The following is a 25318-nucleotide window of genomic DNA, read 5'->3' as shown; positions in this document are numbered from 1 at the left end:
TAAATGTTTGTTTATATTGTGACGTGTAAGGGACGTTCGAAATAACAAACTTCCACCGAACAGTCACGAGCTATTGATGGAAATATTTTATGAAATACATCATATACTTTAAAGGTTCGTCCTTTACGCCTAGAACCTTGGGAGTTGTGAAAGGATTATTTATACATTCACACCTTGATGTCTTTCAATAATTCATGCGTCTGACTATATGTCACAGGAAATTCCGATGGCAAATAGAGAGATGGGTTCGATGGTTCCGAATTGTGTCTTTTGTTGCGTGGACTTCAATTCTCTCGAAACGATGAAATGTAAATAATGATAATCATATCAATCATCATCATCATCATCATCATCATCATCATCATGATAGTCGAGCGCTGAGCGGGTTGTCTTGTTGTCGGAGCATCAGGGAAGAAGGCAGAGACGAGTGGAGGAGGAAGGACATGGTTTGAGGAATTACGAAAACAGCTTCTTAAAAAAGCCTCGTGAGCAAAATCCAATCATCCTTCAAAGACGCTGCTGGAATCCTGAGTGATGTCACACATGACTTGCCAGCCATGTGCTTCCAACTGGCGCTATCTTTAGACGAGCCATTTACGCATGTTTGAATGGAGAGAGAGAGAGAGAGAGAGAGAGGGAGAAGAGACGAGAGAAAAATACAACATATTACAGGAGTGATATGTCAACAGAGTGTAAAAGCAGGCTGTGAGACTCCAGAAACTCCATAATATGATCGCACACGAGGATCAATGTCCTCCTCTATATTATAATGGACCGATCAGCAAGCACCTGGGAAGAACATGAGCGCTTGCGGAAAAACGCAATCCTGTGCCGCGATGGTCGATTGACGGCGAACATTCCGAATGCGTAATTTCGAAGACCTCGGCGACATCTATCCGAATCCCCCAAAATAAACAAGACTGACACACGATGCGACCGTCCACGTGGACATAGATGAAGATAACAGACGTACGCTGAGATTGTCCCAAAAGCACCTGTGGAAGCCATGGACGTTGGGGACATACTTCTGTCGCTGTTCGCCGTCGTGGTGCTGACGGCTTCTTTCCTGTCCAACCTGATCGTCGTCATTTGCTACGTGTACAGCTCAGAAATCCGAAGGCACGTGCCAAGTGTCTTCACCATCAATCTGACTTTATGCAACCTGGTCATGACCCTGTTCAACATGCCCATCACCCTGGCGGGTATTATCGTACCCGGTGAGTTCATGCTCGGCGAACGGTTGTGCTTCGCGCATGGTTTCATGGAAACGTTCCTCATGTCCAACGTCATGCTCAGCATGGCTGCGCTGAGCCTCGACCGCTGGATCGCCGTGGTCTTTCCCTTGAGCTACAACACTAAAATGAGCTACAAGGACGCTACGGCCATCATGCTCTACAGCTGGCTTCACTCCCTTACTTTCCCCGTAGTGGCCGTTTGCCTCAAGTGGTTTGATTACAGTCCGGGTTACGCGTCGTGCACTCTACTGTCGCACGTCGACCACGACCACACACGATTCTCCGTGCTCACGGTGGTGTTCCATGCCACGACCTTTCTGCTGTCGCTCATCGTCCTCTGCCTCACGTACATGAAAGTACTGAAAGTCGCTCGCTTCCACTGCAAGAGGATCGACATAATCACCATGCAGACGCTCGTCCTGCTGGTCGACATACACCCAAGGTGAGACGAGACACCTCATAGAACCTCCATCTGTTTATAGATCGTTTTCTCAAAGCTATATCCAATATTATAGATTATTGGTGAACTTTACAACAAAGCATGGAACAAAGACTTATGATAAGGTTCCTCAAGGCTTATGTACACACGGAATTCCAGTTCTTTCCTGGAGTAATTCTCTGCAGACTACTGTAGTATGGCCTGTTACTGACTCTAGTGAATGAGAGTACTACTCTCACATACTATAGTTGTAACTGTAGTATTTTTGCCTGGGGGAGGCATGCAATTATCGGTATACAAACCCAATAAGCTTTCTACCTAGAGTTACCTTCGCCACCGAAGGTGGATGCAGGTTGTTTTTTTCACCCCCGTTTGTCTGTTTGTCAGCAGGATATCTCAAAAAGCTACGGACGGATTCGCACCAAATTTGATGGACATGTTGGGTGTATGACTATGATGAATTGATTCGATTTTGCTGAAGATATGGATCTGGATACGAGAATTTTTTTTTAAATGGACAATAAGTGATGTGACTTCACCGTTAAGAGATGGGGCCAAAAACGATATATAGCACAATATCTCAAAACGTTGTGGACGAGTTATGACAAAAACTCGGTGGATGAGTTGGTTAGATGACAAGGAAAAGCTCATTCGAATTTGGTTCAAGTCCGGATCCAGATCCGACCTATCGGTGGGATACAAAACGTAAACTGCTCAGCCTGGCGGAGGTGTGGCGCTCTACCGAGTGCTGTCCTCGTTATCGATAGTTTTTGTCGTACATGTGGAATCTCTCCTCGCCCTTCCTATTAATTATCCTGAATATGCCTATACTTATTTAACAAGTATATCTTTAAACAGTAGCCCTCTTCTTCTTAAACTCCCAAATCCAGACTCTCTGCTCACCTCCACTCATTTGTTCCTCTTTTCTCTCGTCTGTGGAACCAACTTCCCCAGTCTGTTCGGTCCCATTCTTTCCTCCAGGAAATCAAGACAACTGTTCACCACAACCTCAGGCCACCACCCATCCATACTCCTGATCTCTTCAACCCCAAATGACCCCATTCCCAAGCACTACCTTTTTCAAGGTTATTGTGATTATTTTCCTCTTTTTATTTATTCGTTGTCGGTGCTTTGTTCCTTTTCCATTTCATCCCCACTTTCCCCTTCCTCTTCTTTTTTTCTTCTTGCTGTGTTGCAGTTTGTGTGCACCTTTTTTGACCTACCTAGTTCAGTTTTTGTGCACCACCTAGTCAGTTTGAGATAATATCTGCAAGATGAAAGCCAAATGTTCAACGGTATTTAAAATATCGTGTACACAAAAGTACATGGACAGATGATCGGTCGGTCATTTTAATGTCCCCTGTGTCCGACCTTGTCGGAGGGGTGGGGAACAACAATGAGTTACGATAACGGTAACCGAAGGTGGTTAACCCATGTTTTATTGTCACAAGGTGGGACGTGATGACTATACATACCTCTAAACTTATTATGGTCTGATTGTGCACGATGGCACATGTAACAAACAACTCTCACTCATTCACTCTGCAGGTGTTTCCGTATCGGGAATGCACAAAATGAAACCTTCTGGAGCAAAACCCAAAATTATATAACTGTAGTCCACGATGAAACAGCACTAGGAGCTCATGCCATATAATTGGTGGAAACAGGTAAGAGCAGTGGCACAAGATGGTGATGGATGGTATGAAATGTAATTGCCAGATCAAGGGGGAATCCAATTTATACTGGAGGAACTGCAGATGATAATTACACATTAACACGAGATAACGAGTTCGTTACCATGAGGGCCACGCAAAGAGCCAGAGGAACCGACACTCGCTTTCGGGTTGGTCTGCAACAAAGTGGGACAGGTACTGCAGCTTGATGTGGACACAATAAAACACGTGAACTTTTCTGTCCCAGCGTGAAACAGCGTTGTCTGGTGGAACAGAAGAAGCGCCGGCAACGAGCAACGCGAAAAGTGAGCACGTTCATCGGCACCTTCGTGCTGTGCTTCTCTCCATACGTCATCACCAGGTACTGGGTTATTATTTTGCCTTTTTAAACTTGTTGAACTTGTTTGGCACAGCCCATACAACGGTGTGTTGTGCACCTTAAACAGCGTTCCCATCAAGCTCGGCGAAGCTTGGTTCTGGCTTAATGGTTAGAGTGGCTCAGTTAAAATCTGAGGGTCTTGAGTTGAAGCTCCTGTCGGCCATTGAATGAACACCAGGTGGGTTGATTCAGCCTGTCGTCCTTCCAAGGTCGGCAAAAATGAATACCAGCTCACTGATAACGGGGAGCATCGCATCAGTGGCACAGCCATGCCCCCAGATAATGATGCAACCAGCAGCCATTGGCTGCATACAAATAAATAAATAATGCTCAGTGGATATTGTTGATGCTCCAGTTTTTGTTTACCGATCGTTGACCCTCATTCCAGGTTGGTGGAATTGTTCCCATCCGTCACTCTGGATCATCACTGGATGCTCTTCTGCAAGTGCCTCGCTTACAGCAAGGCCGCGCTGGACCCCTTCGTGTACTCGCTCCTGCGCCGACAATACAAGAGGGTTTGGGTGAAGCTTCTGGACAAGTTTCTACGAAGGGAACCCAATTCGGGACATACGAGCTCACAAGAAACGGACAATGACAGCGCGTTTCAGAGGACTGCCTGAGCCTGAGCTTGAAGTTTGAAAACCACGTTCATGGTACTCAACAGGCTGTTAATAGGTGTCCGCAGGTGTGTAGCTATGTGTCTACACTTACAGATGCCATCGTTGCCTATTCTTTTCAAAGAACAAAACTTCAGACAAAGTATTTCACGTTTCGTTCATTCCTGTTGGTTGTTTGCAAATACAAAACAAAAAAAAATAAGTTTGTAAAATTGCTGCTCTTTTGCTATTGATGACTGCAGGTGTGATTCGTTCTTTCAATGTGTACACGGTTTAACCACACCTTTTGTCGCACAATATGGTGATGAGAAGTTGTTGGTGCATCTAACAAGCTCTAGAATTGGAATGTACTGGTCTTCTTGGATCCTAGAGCAATACCACGTGATGTTGTTTTCATGAAAACGTCTCGTGTGAAGATTACACGAGGTTTCTCTATAAGGTCCTCATCGTTGTTTTGGTCACACGAAAAGTTTCATCGTTCATCTTAGAGAGTTATTTTTTACACTTGGGTGTCACACGTTTTTGGCAATGGTTGTCTTGTATATTATACTCAGGTGATTAAAATTATTCTGAAAAACTATACATGGAATCGCTATAAAAGGTAGAGAACAACTGAAGGGCTTGTTCATTTTTAGTTTGTTGTTATATGTTGTGAAGGAACTGAGAAGATGCTCTCAACCGAGAGGTGCACCTACTCAACTCCAAGCTGCCTCACCTGGGTTCGAATCTTGTCCCAGCTATTCTGGTGTTTCACAGGGAAGGCAAGTCTGGTGTTGGCTTCACGGATGGGATGGCTGGCTTAACATCTTAAGGTTTTGAGTTCAAGCCCCTTTACCGTTTAATTAACACCAGGCCGGTTGACTCAGCTTGCAATCTTTCTGAGGTTAGCAAAATGAGTACCAGTGTGCTGGTAACAGGGGGAACTGCATCAGCGGCACAGCCGCACCCCCAGAAAATGATGCAGCGAAGCAGCCGCACACTGCATACACAAAAATAAAAATAAATCAGGCAGAGCGGTACACCAATGTGTGTGCCATCCCTCGGTGTCCCGTCTGCCAGATTCAGTTTGTGGACATTAAACATCCCGCTGTGTCCTCACAAAGAGTGTGAGAGCTATCACAGGCACCCTGTACTGGTTCCAGAAAAACTTCTGCCAGAACCACAACTCTTCACAAAATACTTCCCCGACCAACACCATCATAAACTCAGAATAACTGGTGCTGAAAAAGAAGAAGAGCTCTTGTATTCAAAATTGCTCATTATCCCCGCACACAGAAGCGAAAAGCAGGGTTAAGTAATTGGTTCATGTCCGTCTGCCTAATCAGTTTATGATCGTCAGTTTGTGATTGAGGAATAGCATATTTAAATTGAATGTTATATTTTGAACACGAATCAACATGAATAAAAAGACAATTGTCTGTTGTTTTAACGTACCTATTGTTCGTTGGCTGAGAATTCATCCCACCTGCACATGTGCAGAGCGGAGTGAGATGATATCTTTACTCTGTCTGCCTGTCTGGCAGTCAAACAAAATTGAAAATCATTCCAAACAGGAAACTTACTGTTTTTAAGGATGTTATAAAGGACACAAACAACAGGCACGAATCACTGATGGAATGTGTTCGATAGGGTGATGTTATTGACGCTGGGTAAAATGGCAGTAAAACTCTTTAAAAAAATTATTTATAGGCCGACGCGTTTAAAGCTCTTCAAACATTCCTTTAAATTGAATTATATATTTGAACACTATATAACACAAATCGCCTTCGTGAATACTTCCAAGGACCTCCAGTTTTGGAGTGGTGTGTTTAGTTATCAAGTTTCTTATAGAGTGCTCACCAAGTGGCTTAAGCTCTCAAGGAAGCACTCCATTTAAAACCGTTAAGGAACGGCTGGCTTGGCAAGCGCTAGCTACCTGCTTGATAAATCAGAACTTGCACAGGATTAATTTATTTATGATTTTTACAATCTTTATTTTATTAAAATTTAATTATACTAGTACGTGCGTGGCCGTACGTACAAAAAAAAAACTTTCAAACCGCGAGCCAGAAACAACAACCACACAGGCCGTTCCTTCGCTCCCACGTGCCCGTACGTGCGTGGCCGTACGTGCAAACCAAAAAAAAAAATTCCAACCGCTTGCCAGAAACAACCACACAGGCCTTTCCTTCGCTCTCACATGCCCGTACGTGCAACCCCCCCCCCAAAAAACAAACAAACAAAAACTTTCAAACAACCACACAGGCCGTTCCTTCGCTCTCAAAAACGACGACTGGATTGGGGCATTGTGTTTATCTATAAATGCTCATAAGAAATCGAGAAATTATTACAATACATTAAGTCATCACTATCCGGAAGTGGTGTGTGCCCGTACGGAATGTTCACATGCATTCCATGAATTATCGCTTGTATTGAAGTAACAACTGCTGTGATACTTACACACACACAGAGTTAATTAAAATCCAAATTAAAATCAAGTTTACCTCCCTGTCTTTGCTTGTCATGACATTCGCTGCCATTGACCATCGCCACTTCGACGCCACGGTAACTAAGGCACCGATCCCCATCATAACCGGCACGTGACGTCATCGTCGGCCGGCCTACGCAGCCACACCTACACAGCAACGTATCCTTTCATTGGTTGGTAAATAAATGGCCATAACTTGGGAAGCACTTGTCCGATTAATATTAAACCTGGAAAAGGCACATACTCAGGTCCCCAGCGATATACCTGGCAAGTTTCAATTAGATCGGACCAGTGGTTGTCGAGAAACAGCGGTCACACACACACACACACACACACACACACACACACACACACACACACACACACACACACACACACACACACACACACACACACACACACACACACACATTGCTGGAATTATAGATAGATATGTGAACACTGTAGAAAACAAATCGTCTCTGATAATACTTCCAAAGACCTCCAGTTTTGCAATACAGGTACTTCAATTTAAATAAAGGTTCAATGGGATATGGTGTGTAAGAGTGCTGTTTCCGGACTACTTCTACTTCACTACTTTAATTACACTATACTATCAGATTGTTTTTTTAACGATTGCTAAAATCATTATTTTATTAAAATTCATGTGAAATTGAAATAACTGTGCCAGGTATAACAGCCCAGCAGATGGGCATCTGTGAGAGAAGTGCGATACTTGGACTCAATTATTTTCATCTGGGAAAAAGCCATCTCACAGAGGTATGTGGAACCAAAGTTGGCTTTCACCTTGAGTGCACAAGATGACAGAAGAGGGTACTTCTCTCTGTTTACAAGTCCCCAAAAGTCTTTGTCCCTTGACCTAGCTTTCAGCTATGTGCCATTTTGCATGGTGATTATCTCCATGTCAAGTCCACTGCTTTGTTCAAACACTTGATGAAAGTTTGCTGTCAGTTCTCCATTATCCACTTGAAGAAAAGGATTTCAGACAAACAACGATGTTGTTCCATCATGTCTCCCGCCTGATATCTTCTGTTGAATTCCTTTTCCAATCTGTTCAGGTGGTCACAGAATTTTTTTGGGATGCAACCCTCTCTTTGGCGTTTTGTAGGATGTTCTCCAGATTTCAGAAGTGCTCAGTCACGTTGTTCTTTAACTAGGGGGGGAGGGGTGGGGGACCACAGGCCCAGTTTCAACTTGAACTCTTTCACTGCAATGATCATGTGTAACAAGTCTCTGTCCCTCCCCTGCAGTTCACGATTCAGCTCGTTCAATTTTGCCGTTATGTCCGTAAGAAACTCGAAGTCAAGCAACCATGCATTATCTGACAGCTCGTTCTCTGGAGGCATTTTTCTCGACTTAACCACCTCACATCTGCTTGAAGGATTAGCTTACCATAGGTGGCATCAAACTCATCGAGTGACGATTTGAACGAGGGATGTTGCAGAGCTGTGGCACGAATTGAGTTGAGGATCCTGACAACAACCGTCATTACATGAGAAAAGTCAATAACCTTGCTCGCTAACACTCGTTGGTGGAGAACAGAGTGGTAATTGACAAAGGAGGGGAATTCAGGGTAATTTCTGCAAAGTGCAGTAAAGCCTAAATTGGCACCCAGCATTGCCAGTTCACCATCGGTTGTGATTGAAGCCAGTTTCTTGATCGGAATGTTTTTCGCAGTCACATACCTTTTGAAGTAGTTGTAGACATCCTCGCCTCTTGTCCTCTCTTTAAGTGGCAAAAGAGTGAGAATGACCTCCTTTGTTGTTGAGTCTTTTAATGCCATGCGAACAAAAACAATCAGCTGGGCCGTGTCCATCATGTGTACTGATTCATCAAACTGCAGTGAGAAACATTCACCTTCTGATAAGTCTTGGTGTATTTGCTGACACATTCTCGGACAATGATTCCACCCTTCTGGCTACTGTTGAAGCTCCAAGCAGCATGCTTTTGATGGCTGTCATAATTTCATCTTTGTTTTAAGTCTTTGAACAAGGTGTTGGCAGCAACCGTCATAGCCTCATTGATAACTTCGCCATCGGTCAATGGTTTCTTATGTTTCGACAGCAGATGGCTGATGTGAAAAGACGCCTCTGTGTTAGCCTTGCCTTCAGCCATAGGATTCGAAAAGAGTGACTGTTGAGCTTTCAAATTTCCCTTTCACTCCCCAACTTTCTTCGTCCGAATCGCGCTGTTTAAAGGAAAATTTGCTTGACATTTAGCATGCATTGTCTTGTGATGCCATTCGAAATTACATCCTTTACTCAATTCTACACTCTGCTGACAAATGAGACAGTTGCTCTTGTCTTTGATATTCACTTTCGCATTCCTGGTGGAAATTGTAGGTTTTTGCCCTCTTCTCCCAAGTCATTTTGGCTTTAGGAAATTAATCTTAGAAACAAGAAAAAATGAAAATGAAAAGCCCAGCTAGCTTCTTATTTCATGTTTGGGCGGTTCGACAGCAGGAAATGAGTGACAACTGTACGGTGGCTGCGGAAGTACAGTGACTGCATCATAGATAGATAATTGGTTTGTTTAAAAGTAAATAATTTCTGATTGGCCAGTGCACGGACAGTTATCTCTTTTATTTTAACTCTCCAGCAGCTTGCATTTGCAACCCACGGCTACTGCAATTTTAAATGCAACCACCGTACAGAATCTCAGCTTTTGCCACTCTCTCTCAATACTAAAAGAAAAACAACTAGAAGGGCACTCTTCAACATCACAACGTCAACAGATATGCTTCCGTCAACATTATTACATCATAATACATACTTTTCCCAATTTTGATTTAAATCCCTGAACCCAGATTCAAAATATTAAATGATTCTGGCTGCCCGATCATGCGTCTGAAATTTAAAACATATATTTCCCATGACCACTAGATCATAATTGTGAAGTTTCATGTCAATTGATGCAACAGTTTAAGGGAAAGCATTTAAAAAATATTTTCGTTCAATCCAATATGGCTGCCAGACCATGTGACATATTAATTATTCGTGAATACCTTGGTATCCCCAAGGTTTGAGGAACATGTGGGTGAAGTTTCTCCTCAACCTGTCAAGGCGTTCTGGAGAAGAAGATTTTAAAAGTTTTATTCTTCAAAATAATCATAACTGCCAAACCATGTGGTCGATGACGTCATAGGTGGATAACTTTTTGTTCGTAATGGATAGGTGATCATACCTGTAAAGTTTTGCCTGGATCTGTTCAGTCATTTCGGAGAAGGTTACGAATGTTTTCATGTTAAAAAAAATATGGCTGCCGAACCATGTGACCGAAGACGTCATCAATGATTTTTCCCCCACACAATTTAGCTCTAGATGACCCTCAACATTTTTCATCCTGTTCAGATGAAGTGTTTGACGTATGAAATTATGATGTCATAACGAAGCCACCTATGAAAGCATCAAAAAAAAATTACATTTCCTATGAGGAGTACTTGACATTTGCCAAGTTTCAATTTTTTCCATGGAGCGGTTTCAGATATAGATATCCAAAGTTTTTCAAGCAGAGCTTAAACCCATGTCATTAGAAATTTATCCGAGGTGATTATTTACTTTTAACGATGTGTATGTATATGTATCAGGAAGAAGATAAAAGGTTTCAGGTCATTTACTGCCACATATCTTTTCCGCATATCTCATGGGATTGTGAGTTGGACAGGTGACTGTGACGGGCCATAACTTGCTCATGGTCCCGTATCTTTTCCCCAAATCTCACGGGATTGTTTGTTGGACAGGTGACCGTGACAGGGCATGACCTGCTCGTGGTCACATGTCTTTTCCGCATATCTCGTGGGATTGTGAGTTGGACAGGTGACCCTGATGGGTGGGAAGGGGGGTTTAAAGGCTTGGAGTAGTGAGGGGATTGATGCCTTAGGGCTGGGATGGGGAGGGTGAGCACTTGGGGTTGTGAGGCAGAGCTTGAGGACTTGGGGTTTGTGAGAGCGAGTGGGAGGAAAGTTCAGGACTTGAAGTCATATTTTACAATACGTGGAATTTCCACGGGTCCTTGCTCATAATAATAATAATAATAATAATAATAATAATGGAGGATGGTGGGATGAAGGGGACACATCGGGATATTTGGAACATATGGCTGGTTACTGTATCTCCATTACATTTGGACCACATATGCCCATATACAAAAGTACATATGTGGACGTGACAGTACGTACATTAATGGCAAATACACCATGAGGGTTACCTCTCCTTCATATGCACGTTTAAATATGTTTTGCCATTCTCTTCCCTTTCTCACTAAAAAAAAGCCTTGCATTTTACACCCCTTCACCCGGCCAACTCCAACCGCACCCCATCTCTTGAATATGTTGTGAATAGGCGTCCTCAAATAACACCACAAAAATGTCAGGATTGGTTCTATAATCGTTAATCATTTGGTAAATGCCTCCTTTCACATTGAATGTGATCCTAATTATAACATAAGTTTATCAAAAAAATCTCACTATAAAAGATAATTGCATGTTGAACTGCATAATTATGTAAGGGGTCATGAGTTGGCTCAACTGACAAAACTTCCTTATTATAATTTGATGATTGCAGACCCCACTGGTGAAACAACGGCAAACTACCCACAGTGTATTCCATCTCCAGAGAAGCTGCTTTGGCTACTCAGGGGATGGTATTTGAACTACCCATGGAGCAGATAACTGATGATGAATTAAGTAAGAAATATGAAGGTTTAAAAAATACAGATTTAAACACAAAGATAAACTAAAACTGACACCCATCAGTGAAAAACAAATGAAAAAAATATTAAGAGGAAGGTTGAACTTTCCAGAGACAACAAATAATATCAGCAGAATAAGGAGTCTGAATCTGTCAGGACGTGAGGTCAGAGAGACCGAACCATCAGTCAAAAAAGGAACCATAAAAGCCAGAAAGCATTAGGGGAAAAAAGGGAAAGATCCTTTGAAACTACTTTGGTCTTTTTTATTTAATCGAGAAGAGACTGGTGAGTTAGTGCCAGATGGGAGAAGCAGATTTCATGAGACACCTGGTTAAAGCTTTGTAGAACAGTTAGGAGCTGGAATCTGTTAAGGAGAGGCTGAGTTCAATGAATGATAGGTTGGTCTCACAGCATTCCCATCTGAACTCCCTGACTCACGATGTGCAGAAGCCAGGTTCAAATCCCATGTGTGTTTTTCTGTCGTTTGCCCATGTCCTTGTAATTCATGTGAAAGTGCACTGATGTCCATTGCCACCCAGGGTACAGGTTGTTCAAACCACAAGATAAGTTGTAAGTTAAACTCGAGACAAGGATTGTTTCTGAAGGCTCGGTTGGTCGAGCTGAAAATCAAAGGTTATGGAGCACGAGGACAAGCTGGGAGCTTCTGTGTACTGAGCCTTTGTGGCAACTGGTCCCTCGTCCACTGTACTCTTGTTGCTCGTGTGAGTTGAGAGGGCCCAATCAACCTGAGAGTGACTTGGTGGTGAAATGGTGAGCATGTCCGTTCTGAGTCTTGGAGGTTTGTAGTTTGAAACCTGGTCAAGTCTTGGAAGTTGGCAGTTTGAACCCCAACTGAGCCAAGGACTTTAAAAATGGGACATGCTGCTTCTTTACTTGATGCTCATCATTTAAAAAGGATAGATCATGGACAATCATAGATTGGCAACCATTGCTTAGGTTTGACGGGCCTAATGGCCTCTTTTTGCACTGAACTTTGTTGCAAGGAATCTCATGTTATTTTTTTTATAAAGTGTGACAGACTTTTGTGAACATGAACTTCAGCCTTGTCGTGGAAAGCTCCAAACGATGCACATGTTATCCACCTCAACTGGCTGTGTTGCCAATCCCAATGACCTATTTGTGAGACTATGTGATCAGACATGGGGATTTCAACTGTTTCATGGAAGTGAAGCACCAGGATGCCTAATGAACAAATGCCATTTTGTCGAACATTTAAAATGTGAGAAAGTTACATTTGAATATTGAAAGAGTACCAATAATGAATAACTTGGCCCCCTTGTATTGTGAATGCAATTACACATATATGATGGCCTGGAAAGTGTATGTAAGAGGGTGTACCGACCTGTAAGGTAATACAAGTAAAACATAATTAACCCTAATGAATGAAAAAGCCATGACAGGACACCAGGTTTGCCCTTTCAGTAATTCCTGTATGTCTTGTCAGTTGTCACAGTGTTGAGTAATTCTTATTCTTCTTTATTGCGGTCGCAGAATAACTTGGATCGAGTCGCCACCCGCAATTCATGATTTTCATGACTCTCAATTTTACATGAAAAAAAACTGGATTTATAACACCCAGATGTACACGTACATACGTATAAGCCAAAAATTTGGCCTGGGTGAACGCAATTATACATTGTCACCATCTAGCAACTCGAAATAAAGTACAAGTATATATGGCCACGTCCAAGGGGACCGAACCACAAATTTCTTCAACATAGTCTTTTTAATGCTTGGAAAGACTGTTCTGTTCCATTTACCCTTTCATAACCCTGCGCTTATCTTTGTCACCCGTTCAGACCTTCTCACATGCCTTCAGTGATGCCAGTTGTCAGATTTATTAATTTCTTAATTCCCCTTATTTATTTGTTTTTGGACATTCTTCTAAATAATATTACTGTACATTTATATATAAATTACCTTACTAGTACATTTTGAATGACATACCACTTATATACTGAAAAAAAGATTACTTTTATGGGCTGCAGCCATTGCACCAAATATGTTTGATGGACACACACAAACAATGCCAGATGTTCCTATTGTCGTGACTTTGAGTACAGTGTAAGCAAAGGTCCAAGGCCTCTGTCATGGATAGGGTCACACTGCTACAGTCATGAGCATTACAACATCTTCATGTCGCTTTGAATCTTGGCCCACATATAAACTGTCATGCCGGTGTTACGCAGGCAGTGTGATTCATCAATGTGTGTGCCATCCTGATCGGATGGATGTTAAACGGACGTCCCGTCCTCCCACATTAAATGGTGGAGGTGAAAGATCTCACGGTGTCCTTGGCGAAGAGAATGCGAGCATTCACCAGCACCATGAACAAATTACAAATTCCTGCCCTCACCTCCAGAGGGCTTTGCATCAGCGGCACAGCTGCACCATCAGCCAATGATGTTACCCACAACCCTGTGATGCATACAAAAGAAAAAGTAGAAGAACATCTTCATGTCATGATGCTGACGGCCTTTCATTTCAGCGAATTGCAATGCCATTTTTGAAAAATAATTAATTAGTATACGTGCTTTGCAATTGGTGTTTATACTACATTCAACAGTGAAGCCTTGCTGCACTTTCCTTCAATCAACTAGATCACACCTCGTAAAAAAAACCCAGGGTGCACAGCAATAATAGCAAGGATAAGCACCAAATGATATCAGAGCAAGTCTCTCCTGGATTTTGTAAATATGAAGGTCTCCATATTTGTGGCATCTGCTGCACCCAGGTTAAAGCACAAGGCCTGCTGCTCTCACATTGCAGGCAGGTCTGTGGTCTCTGTATTTTTTAATCACCTCCTGCTGCTCTCTCAGATGTTCGACCCCCCACCAAGCTCCTTCCCATGTCGCCACTGCTTGGGAGATTTAGTTCAAGATCTTGCAAATTTGAGACCCATATTGGGAACCTGAAAAAAAAACACAAAAATGGCCAAATATTGGAAAAAAAATTTCTGCACTGCTGCAATTTTTTAAAGTAAACTTTTGACTGTGTTTTATGGTTGTGTTTTTTTTTTTAAAACAAACTTTTTTTGCCCTTGTTTTTGTGAGAATGTGCAATTTGTTTTGACTTTTTGCACAAGGCTCGCCATAGCCAGGGTCAGTATAGTCTACAGGGCGCATAGGCTGGAGTCGCTGTCCGTCTCATCTACATTGCACATCATTTACTCCTCTTTGGTCACATGGCTGTGCACTGTACATGAGATCTGCATAAAAGCTATAGCACAAACGAGATTTCTTGATAATTTGATGCAAATTACTGAGTTAAGAAGGGACTTGTAATGATTTACATAAGCTTGGACAATTTCAGATGCTCATCTTGAAATTTCGTTTTTTAGAGTGATAACACTGGTTCCTTCAGGAGGCATGCATTCTTCCAGTAACCCTCTCCTGGTTCAACTCGCAAAATCCCAGCTTCACTCACACCTCCACTGTTTCATTCCATTTTTCTTCAATTTGCAGAACCGCCTTCGTGGGTGTTCATTGCCATTCTTCCCTCCATGTTGTCAAGTTGGCGGTAGCCACCATTTCATGTCATCCCTCATCCTGACCCAAGATTTTTAAACCTCATTAACCTGACCTAACTCAACCCTCAAACTTGCAGATTGCTGTGTTTCCTCACACACTACTCTTTATTTCCTATTTTATTGTTTGTTCATCCCCTTAATGTTTACATCCGATTGTGGCCCCACTGTCACTACCATACATTCTTACCATTCTGTCACCTGAAGGTCAGGCCAGATCAGATCTGGGACTTGCTACAGGTACCATGTAAACGTGTACTAACCTGTTTCATGGTCTGATCGTCAGCAACTAAACCGTCCCCCACCAGGCTTCCTGGTGAGGAGGGTGTATGGATACGGACCCCAGCAGGATTAAAAACAAAACCTGTCAAAGGGTGGAAGAGCTCCTTCTGAGTCAACGGCCATCCATATCTGGTGCCCACTTGTGTCTGCGGACATCCTCCTGTAGTTGGGTTAACTTTTCCGAGGAGGTTGGTGTCAGGATTTGCACTCCGGCCACCGTAAAACGCTTCACTCCACAAAACACACTGGAAATGCAATTAAAACGAAAATTCCACTCTGTGGGAGTACCTGCTTTGCAGCTGCCCTTTGAAGGGCAGCTCAACGGATTACAAGATTGGGGTAAAGCCTTCAGGACTCCCATTTTTAATGACAGGAGGAAAAGCACAGAGTAACTTTCTTGGGTCGGATTGCAGTGGTGTGTGTTAGGGTGGGGATTAGGTGTCGTCCACCAGAAGGTGGTCTCCTCGGGTTAAATTGAGATGGTACTTTCAGGTGAGTGCCTGGAATGTCTTATCCCAAAGAGAGGATGATCACCTGTCTCTGTTATCATCTGCGCTTCAGCATTTGAACATCGGTATTGCAGCACTCTCTGAGGTTCGGAGACCGGATAGTGGTGAGATGATGGTGGGTGGTTACACCTCCTCCTGGTCTGGTTGTGATGATGGTTGCCATACCCAAGAAGTTGCTGCACCTGTGTCCAATAAGCTGACTTCCATGATAATTCAGGTAACACTAGTCAGCGAGCGTATCATGAGACTGAAAATTCGTCACTTCTTGGGTGTCATTTCCCTGGTTTCTAAATATGCTCTGACTGAGATGAGTGATCTCACTGTGAAGGATGCACGATTTGCCACTCTTGAGTGTGGTTGATCAGTGCCCCAGGCGAGAAACTCTTCTAGGCTTGGGGGATTTAAATGCATCGACTGGAACTGATAGGGATGGTTAGGAGATATGTGTTGGTCATCACGGTTCTGGAACTGTGAACCAGAATAGCACTGTTTTTGAAGCCTGGTGTTGGCTTAGTGGTTAGGGTGACTGGATTGGCATTCTTAGGGTCCTGAGTTCTATCCCCCTTGGATGCTGAATTAATACCAGGTGGGGTTGACTCAGCCTGCCATCCTTCTGAGGTGCACTGGGAGAGCGAAATGAGTACCAGTGCACTGGTAGAGGGGCACAGCCACGCTTCTCAGAAATGAAAGCAACCCGGCAGCCAAGCTGCCATACACAAGAACAGACCGAAGTTACTTGACTGCATGCTTTCAGTGCACACATGCTCATCACTGGACTTGGCATTCCAATGCTGGTGGTGTGGCAAAAGAGATTGACCACATGCTTGTTGATCATCACTGGAGGATGATTCAGAAATGTAGGGTCCACTGGAGTGCTCAATTCCTCAATACCGACCACAGGCTTGTTGTAGCAACTCTGAAGTTTCAGCTTAAATCCAAGAGAATGGTACCATCCCAGCCCAGACTAGATCTTGGTAAGCTCAAGAATGAGAGGGTAGCTAAGGGGCTTGCGAACAGGGTCGAGGTATTTTGGGGAATCCTGAAGAGTTGGAGTGCCTTCAAGACCACCATCCTTGATGTTGAAAGTGGATGTCTTGGAGCCCACCATCAGGAAAATAAGAACTTTCACAAGGGACACTGGATACCATTGACCAGAGTAGCATGGCCAGGCCTAATGGTAGAGCTGAGCTGTTCAGGGAGCAGAGGCATAAAACTGTATGTGCACTGAGAACAACAAGGAGGCCTATGTGTGACGAATCTGTGAGAGGGTAGAGCAACAGCTGTGGTCAAGTGATTCTTGTCCTGCTTACAGGGGAATTTGTGCATTGCGTTCCTCCAAGCATGTCCCTCGGTGTACTGCAGTTCGAGTGGATGGTGGTGGGCTCTTGACAGAGGAGTCTGAAGTGAAAGCCTGCTCTGCTGGTAACTTTGAGCAGTTGCACCAGGCTGACCCACCAGCTGTTGAGTTGGATATCAGCAGAGTAACTATCGCTATTGCTGAACTTCCAATCAACTGTTGGCCACCTTCGTTTGTGTAAACACAAACGTTAAACTGTGAACCAGTTGAAATGGGGTAAAGCTCCTGGGATTTGCGGCATCCATGCTGAACTTCTCAAGGCTAGTGAAAATGCTGCACTCGTGTCATTGCATGCAGTTCTGTGCTGGATGGAGTAAAGGCATCATCCCAACTGACTGGAAGAGGGGCTTTGTTGTCTCTCTCTGGAAAGGGAAGATTGATCGCCAGGACTGCAACAACTACCAAGGGGTGACGCTGCTCTCAGTGCCGGGCAAGGTCTTTGCTCGGATAATTCTAGATAGGGTTCGCCACCATTCTCCTGAGTGCCAGCACCCAGATCAGTCAGGTTTTACACCAAAGGTCAACGATTGACCATATCCTTGCTTTCAGTGTCCTCACCGAAAGCAGATGAGAGTTTCAGCAGCGAGTATTTGCAGCCGATGTTGATTTCTGCACTGTCCTCTGGTACTGAGAGTGCTGTGAGGTGTGGTGGTTCCATCTCCGACTTATTTCCAGTTGTTACTGGAGTTCATCAAGGGTATGTACTGGCCCCCACACTTTTCAGCACCTGCATGGACTGCATTCTGGGGAGGATGTTGGAGACATCAAGTTGCGGTGCATCGTTTGGGAATGTCAAGAACTGTAACCATGATTTCGCTGATGATGCAGTCATCTTTGTGGAGACGCTAGATATCCTTTTGGGGGCCCTCAAGGCAGTAAATTAAGAGTCAGAGCCATTGGGACTGTGGGTTTCCTGTGTGAAAACTAAGATCCAGGCTTTCATTGACATATTGGATGCTGCTTTCTCGTCTGTACCTGTTTGTGGTGAGGATATTGTGGCCAGGGAGAGATTAATTTATGTTGACAATGATGTTCATTTCTCCACATGTTGTGGGCCTGGGGAGTCATGGATTCCCTGGATAATAAGGATGTGACACTGTTGGTACCAATGCAGAAGGACAAAAGTCTGAGTCTTTAAGTCCTTGGTGCTTCCATTCTTGCTCTTCTGATGTGAGACTTGAACCCTGACCAAGGGTCTGAGACAGAGACTTAACTGTACCAGGTTTCTTTGAAGAATCCTTGGCTATTGCTGGTCGAGGAGGACAACAGGCTGATCACAGGCCTCTGGTTGCAGCAGGTTGATCGGCATTTCAAGGAGATGGGAATGGGCCAGGTATCTGCCTGGGGGATGGCCAGATAGAAGCCCTTGGAGTACTGGTGGAAAGTGGATGCAGTGACGCGCTGCTCCGTCGCATGCTCCCAAACCTGAACTCGCTCTTCCATGAGCCTAGATGTAGTATAAAAAAATATTATTCACTGTGCGGTCATAATATAAACCATGGTTATGATAAAAAGGAGAAAGTAAGAAATGTAATCCTTCAGTTTTGGGATTTTATTTGTACTCTTGTGCCCTCAGGTAAGATTCCTTATTGCATCACATGACTAATCTAAAGACACAGTGAAATCTGACTATTACCAGAAGGTAATTGTCTCACGCGACAAGTAATTTTTGCAATTTACTTCCCAATATATAATCATCAAGCACTTATTATTAATAATGCTTGAAGAAGCTGTTAAAGCTGTTACTGTAGTTAGTGCATAATTTGTCAGTTAACATGATTTGTTATATGGATACAGAACTATAACTATGACCAGTAATTGAGTAGTCAAGAAACAACTGTGTATCGATGAAGAATGGATTTAATCAGAGCAATAAGAGAGTTATTGATATCAACAATTTTCACAGCATCCAAGACAAGAACCAGACATCCTCAAAAGCCACACTTTGGCATGCAAAGAGACTTCGGAACCTTCATTTTCTATTCACAAGGAGTGCCTCATGTCGCTTGGCTGATGGGTTTAATCAAAAGACAGCATGTTGTACTTCACAAACATATTATACAAGCAGAGCCTATCTGTCACTTTGCTGAAAGAACAATAAGTCGTCGTATTTGCCAAAAAATTTAGGCGAGAAGGAGAACGAAAGGAAGACAAATTTACCCATGCATAGAGTGCTTTAACCCCTGACTCCCACATCGCCTGCCTGTCCCCTTCCTCACGTCCCACGTCCCACTCACGGGGGGGGGGGGTGGAGAAAGGATGGAGGACAAATTTACAAATGCCAAGCATCATCGTTTCCCATGTAAAAAATGGAAATTGTAATACCCTCTGCCACCACCACCACCACCACCACCAGGTGACACGACACGGTACACATTTACGGAGAGAATTTACGCCCTCCGATCTCCCCCGCCTGCACACGCACGTATGAGTCCGCGGCCATATAACCCATGTTACCCCAAACACAAAGTTGAATTCGTACCCCAAGTTTGGGGGTTGTAACTTAAAAGATGTGGTAGTGCATAAGGAACAATGACGTGTGTGTGTGTGTGTGTGTGTGTGTGTGTGTGTGTGTGTGTGTGTGTGTGTGTGTGTGTGTGTGTGAGTGTGTGTGTGTGTGTGTGTGTGTGTGTGTGTGTGTGTGTGTGTGTGTGTGGGGGTGTGTGTGTGTGTGGGGGTGTGTGTGTGTGTGTGTGTAAATATATATAAATATATATATATATATATAGATATATATATATATATATATATATATATATATATATATATGCATGAGTATATCTATCTATATATATATATGCATGAGTATATCTATCTATATATATATATATGCATGAGTATATCTATATATATATATATATATATATATATATATATATATATATATATATATATATATATATATATATATATATATATATATATATATATATATATATGCATGAGTATATATATATATATATATATATATATATATATATATATATATATATATATATATATATATATATATATATATATATATATGCATGAGTATATATATATATATATATATATATATATATATATATATATATATATATATATATATATATATATATATATATATATATATATATATATATATATATATATATATATATATATATATATATATATATATATATATATATATATATATATATATATATATATATATATATATATATTGTTGTGGTTACCAAATTCGCAAACCACCATTCAGGTCCCTTAGGTGAGATATCTCCATAAGTATATGTGTAGTTCGGCCCAAACCCGTTGTCTAGAGGGAATAAATGTCATTCATGCGTGCTGCGACTCTTCAGGATAGCCGTTTTTCTTTTGCTATCTTTATTTTGGACCAACCGCCATGATTACCACCACCAACCACGTCTCAACAGTCGTCACAACATCAACCACCCACCACAACGCCGCTTCACCACAACAGCCACGACCTTTCCCGTCACACCTCGCAACCGTCGCATCGCCACCGTTCTTGCGCTGCTTGTGGGTACTGGTATTGGACTCGTGCAGGGCGCGCGCCGAACAGCGTGTACAAAACCACGGATTTTCCGCTCCAAAAACGGATCAAAAACGACTCACGCCCACTTTTGTTCCGTCCAATCGGTGAGCGAGGGGCGATTTGGCCCCGCCTCCAGGGCGTTGGAGGGCGGTCGCTATTTGCAAATTCATGGATCAAAATGCATTCACGCCCACTTTTTCTCGGGCCAATGGGGAGCGAGGTGAAAGGTCGAAGGCAGGGGGTCAAAGGCGAAGCCACGGGGCTTATATAAGCGGCTGCGTTCGTCAGGGAAGAGTTGGTCGTCGTCGTCGTGTGCGTTGGAGTTGAGTGCAGTTGGGAAGTTCGCAGGAGGAAGAGTTCGGAGTTGGAGTCGGAGCGAAGAGGACGGAGCTGTGGAGAGGCGGCGGCGGTGAAGGCAGACGAGGGGGTGCTCGCCTCGTGCCGGGAGCTGCACACCAGGGAGGCCGACGGCGCGACCTGGTCGAGGTGGAGACGCTCGTCGCGGGACTCGAGACAGAGTAAAAATCCTCCTTTCCCCAAGCATCAGCAACCCCCTCCTGTTTCCCCCCCGCGCTGAGATAGTGCGACCAAGGGGGCCCCCTTCCCACCCCCTACCAGACACTGTCCGCGAGGCCCGCGGAGTTGAGGCACCATCGCCGCTCCGCGTCTCATCACCAGACGGGTAGGCCCGACCCGGTCTCGGCCTCAGGCCCGCCTCATCCTTGAGGGTGTTCTTTTTCTTGGTTTTGGGTATGTGTTGTCGTCGCCGTCTGTGAAGTAGAATTGTATAAGTGTTGCCGTGTGCTCGGTAGTCGGATAGCTCTGCATTGTGTCTTCGCTTTTACATTTGCTTTTTGTGTAAAATTGCATTGTGTTTCTTTTCCTTCTATGTGCTTTTGGTGGAATTGTATATGTGTGCTTTCCGTTCATCGCGAATAAATGTGCTTTATGTTGAACTGCTTTCCCGCTTCGCTTCGTCATTTCTCTCATTGAATCCTCATCTTGCTTCACGTAAAGGGTTGGTAGTGGGCTGAATACGCCCGATAATTAATCGAACCGTCGAGGCCGACGATAACACCGCTCGGTTATCCCGATAGTACGGAACGGGTCGCTTAAGTGGCCCGTGTCCGAAGTCGACCTGCGGCGAGGTGCGATCGCCCGGTCTACCCTCCGTGTGGGTACTTAGGTAGGTCGAATTTGGCGAGCAACCCTATCCCACGCGGGGGCCGATTGGCTCGATCGCGGTGAGACCGAAAGGTCCACCCGTGACTGGTTCCCGGCGTTAGTCCGAGAGGGTCACGACTGGATTGTCCGTCCGGTGGGCGACGTGCCGCGATTCGAGTTACGTGGCCGTCAGCACGCCGGCGGGCGCGAATCCGTAACAATATGCATGAGTATATATATATATATATATATATATATATATATATATATATATATATATATATATATATATATATATATATATATATATATATATGATTGGCCTGAGGTTGCCAGCTGTGAAGCTGGTGAAACGTCACCTGAGACCAGGTCTGTGCTTGCTTATTCCTCAAATTTGTGTAGTCGATCAATTTTTATCTTGCCAAAATGAAGTTTTTGCAAGAGATGTTAGTCAGCTTGTCTGTTTTTTTTGTTTGTTTGTTTGTTTGTCTGTAATCACATATGAAAAATTCTGCAGAGCACAGTTATCATCGGAAATTTTTGTAACTTCGCATATCAGAGGCCTATAGAGGTCCATTTCAGTGCACAAAATTTTGAAGGTCAAGGTCAAAGGTCAAGGTCACTTTGGCGCAAATCAGGGGAGTCGACGAAACCCTTATTTTTTGAGTAATTTTGATCGGATCGTCTTCAAACTTCATGGGAATATAGTTCATGGTCTGGCGCTCAGCTGATTAATTTTTGGTGGCGATTGGCCTTGACCTTCATATGTTTTTTTGTTTTTTTTTGGTCTGTAATCACGTATAAATCACTCTGCAGAGCACAGTTATCATTGGATATTTTTGTAACTTCGCATATCAGAGGCCTATAGAGGTCCCTTTCAGTGCACAAAATTTTGAAGGTCAAGGTCAAAGGTCAAGGTCACTTTGGCGTAAATCAGGGGACTCGACGAAACCCTTATTTTTTGAGTAATTTTGATCGGATCATCTTCAAACTTCATGGGAATATAGTTCATGGTCTCGCGCTCTGCTGATTAATTTTTGGTGGCGATTGGCCTTGACCTTCATGGTTAGCGCCTGAGGTCAAACATATTTGACCCCAAGGTCAAATTTTCAAGTTTTAGGAACCATATCGTGTAGTACCTCAAATTGAACACCTCGATGAGTGCTTTCTAGATATGTCAAGCTTGAGACATTATGACGTCATTTGGTGACGTTATGAGGCAAAAACACATTTTTCATGGTTACTCTGTAGAACGATTCTCATCGGAATCTCTCGTAGGCAGATATTCCTCAAGGAGTCGCTCCTGGTGGATAGCAGCTCTGTTCACCTCATTGTGACCTTAAAGAAGTCACACGTGGTCACCTTTTGGCAAGATACGGGTCACCCTGCGGGTGACATTGGTTTATTTTTACTTTTGGTTGGAAGCGCCTTCTTCTTCTTTAAAAATGTTTATCCCAACCACCCGAATTTTTTACATACTGTTCATATATATATATATATATATATATATATATATATATATATATATATATATATATATATATATATATATATATATATATATATATATATATATATATATATATATCTATCCCCCGTCCAAAACCATGATCATTTTTAACCCCGTTAACCCCTCAGCCCAAATGACACCTTCAAATTTTCAGTTTTTCCTTCCTGAGAGTCTGCTTCTGTATCCATCTTGTCCACCCCATGCATCCTCTCCTTCCCCTCATTCCTCTCCACACCCATTCATGATTTGCCCAAATCTCCCTCCATTTTGGCCTTTAACCCTGTGGTTGGTGTTCACCCCTCCCCTACCCCTTCTCTTTTGTTTCTTTTGTTTTGTTGCATCTGATCCGTTCAATGTCCCAGCTTCTCCACAAACTTTGTCTCTGTACAAAAACAATCTATGAATGCCAATGAGGATGTAAAATGAAGTAAAACACATGGAAAATGATCATTTTTCAACACGTAATTGTTGTTGTCGTGGTTGTGTTTGTTGTTTGTGTGCTCCTTCCGTGTACATTTATACATTTTATATTGCTTCAACAAGAATTACAACACTGTATATAATATTTTGTGCTGTATTTTTAGCTCACCTGGAACGCAGTTCCGGGGAGCTTGTGGGATGGCGCGTCGTCCGTCCGTCAGTCCGTCCATCTTCTGTCTGTCTGTCCATAAACACTTGCAACTTCTTCTCTGAAACGATACACACAATTTTCATGAAACTTGACCACAACGTTCATCACCAGTGATGTACCAAAGTACGCTCATGACATTAAAAAAAAGGCGTAAAAAAGTTTGCTCATTCCCCTCCCAAAACAGGTATTAACTTTTTTCTCCATCACATATTTTGTGGGTCATCCATGCCTACCAGTGGTTCCCTGGTTTTCTTTTCCAGCCACTACCAGGTGAGTGCCCAGGGGTATGGCCCCTATGTTTGTGTATTTCATTCCCTGTCCTTCTAAAGGGTTCCTGCTGCCACAGAATAATGAATGTCAGCATGTTAAGGCCCAGTGACACCTTGACGTTTTAGCCAGCAATGGCAACGTATCAAAATGTATGTAAAACGCTGGCTTACACTGAACTTTTGATGTTTTTTTTTTTTTAAGATTCGGACGTTTTCATAACGTGTTGGTCGTATGCATAACATATTAGTAACGGACACAGAACGTCTCGTTGTCTTATAGATAACTGATACCAACCAATGCTTAGCCTGTTGTCAGCATTCACAACCTATGCCCAACGATAGTCTAACTTATGCATAGCGCGCTGCACGCATCGCCGACGATCACGTGGTTTTGCCTATTAAAAGGCTACCGCACAATGATTCAAATCATAACTGCCAGAGAAATGGAAGTGTCAACATCGCAGTCACACTTTGGCGATTTTGCCAGCATATGCCGACCTCTGAAAAATGCGTCTAAAACGCTGGCGCACGTCGAATACGGTATGGGTAAGTTTGGTATACGTGAATAGAACGCTAAAGTACGCTGTCATACGTCGTAGTAAGTGGAGTACGTCTTGAAATTTTAAACGTGTTAAAAATTTTACGACGTACTTACCGTATGCCTCACATGTTCCGCATGTGATGGAAATAAGTTGAACGCACGATATGCGATCGTTGCCACACGTCGACAAAAGTTACTTGTAAGTTACTCATAAGTCGAAACACATCAAGGTAATGGTTGGCGTCAGTGTTCCAGACTCCCTGTTTTTTTTTTTCTTCTTCGGTATGACGGTGACGTTGACACTTCGATTTCTAGTGAGGTTATGATTTAAATCGTTGAGCGGCAGCCTATTAATTATACTATATTATAACCGTACTAGAAATCGAAGTGTCAACATCACCGTTATACCAAAGAAAAAAAAAAAACAGGGGATATGGAACACTGACGCTAACCATTACCTTGACGTGC

At 43.1% G+C, this 25318-nt stretch overlaps 1 protein-coding gene and 1 long non-coding RNA gene across 2 annotated transcripts; one reads left to right on the top strand and one right to left on the bottom strand.

Moving 5' to 3' along the window:
• Window positions 1-342: 342 nt before the first annotated feature.
• LOC147015637 (G protein-coupled receptor 26-like) lies at window positions 343-5256 on the top strand. The gene is made up of 3 exons (XM_085849161.1): window positions 343-1677; window positions 3595-3708; window positions 4115-5256. The coding sequence occupies exons 1-3, from the start codon at window positions 1007-1009 to the stop codon at window positions 4344-4346; spliced, it is 1017 nt and encodes a 338-aa protein (XP_085705287.1). The 5' UTR covers window positions 343-1006; the 3' UTR covers window positions 4347-5256.
• A 7735-nt stretch (window positions 5257-12991) lies between these two features.
• Window positions 12992-24951, bottom strand: LOC147015636 (uncharacterized). The gene is made up of 3 exons (XR_015050122.1): window positions 24274-24951; window positions 23999-24098; window positions 12992-14431 (listed from the first exon to the last, which is right to left on the bottom strand). It is a non-coding gene; the product is annotated as an uncharacterized LOC147015636 (long non-coding RNA).
• Window positions 24952-25318: the final 367 nt, after the last annotated feature.

This window comes from Eptatretus burgeri, chromosome 12, assembly GCF_056783735.1.
Source record: "Eptatretus burgeri isolate ZD-2024b chromosome 12, Ebu_testis_v1, whole genome shotgun sequence".
NCBI lineage: Eukaryota > Metazoa > Chordata > Myxini > Myxiniformes > Myxinidae > Eptatretus > Eptatretus burgeri.
The sequence above is the reverse complement of the archived record's forward strand: the minus strand, read 5'-3'. Positions and strand labels throughout refer to the sequence as shown.

Coding starts and splice junctions, on each gene's coding strand:
- LOC147015637 (XM_085849161.1), top strand. CDS start 1,007: ATGGACGTTGGGGACATACTTCTGTCGCTGTTCGCCGTCGTGGTGCTG. Junction 1,678..3,594: donor CTGGTCGACATACACCCAAG/GTGAGACGAGAC, acceptor TTTCTGTCCCAG/CGTGAAACAGCGTTGTCTGG. Junction 3,709..4,114: donor TCTCCATACGTCATCACCAG/GTACTGGGTTAT, acceptor CCCTCATTCCAG/GTTGGTGGAATTGTTCCCAT.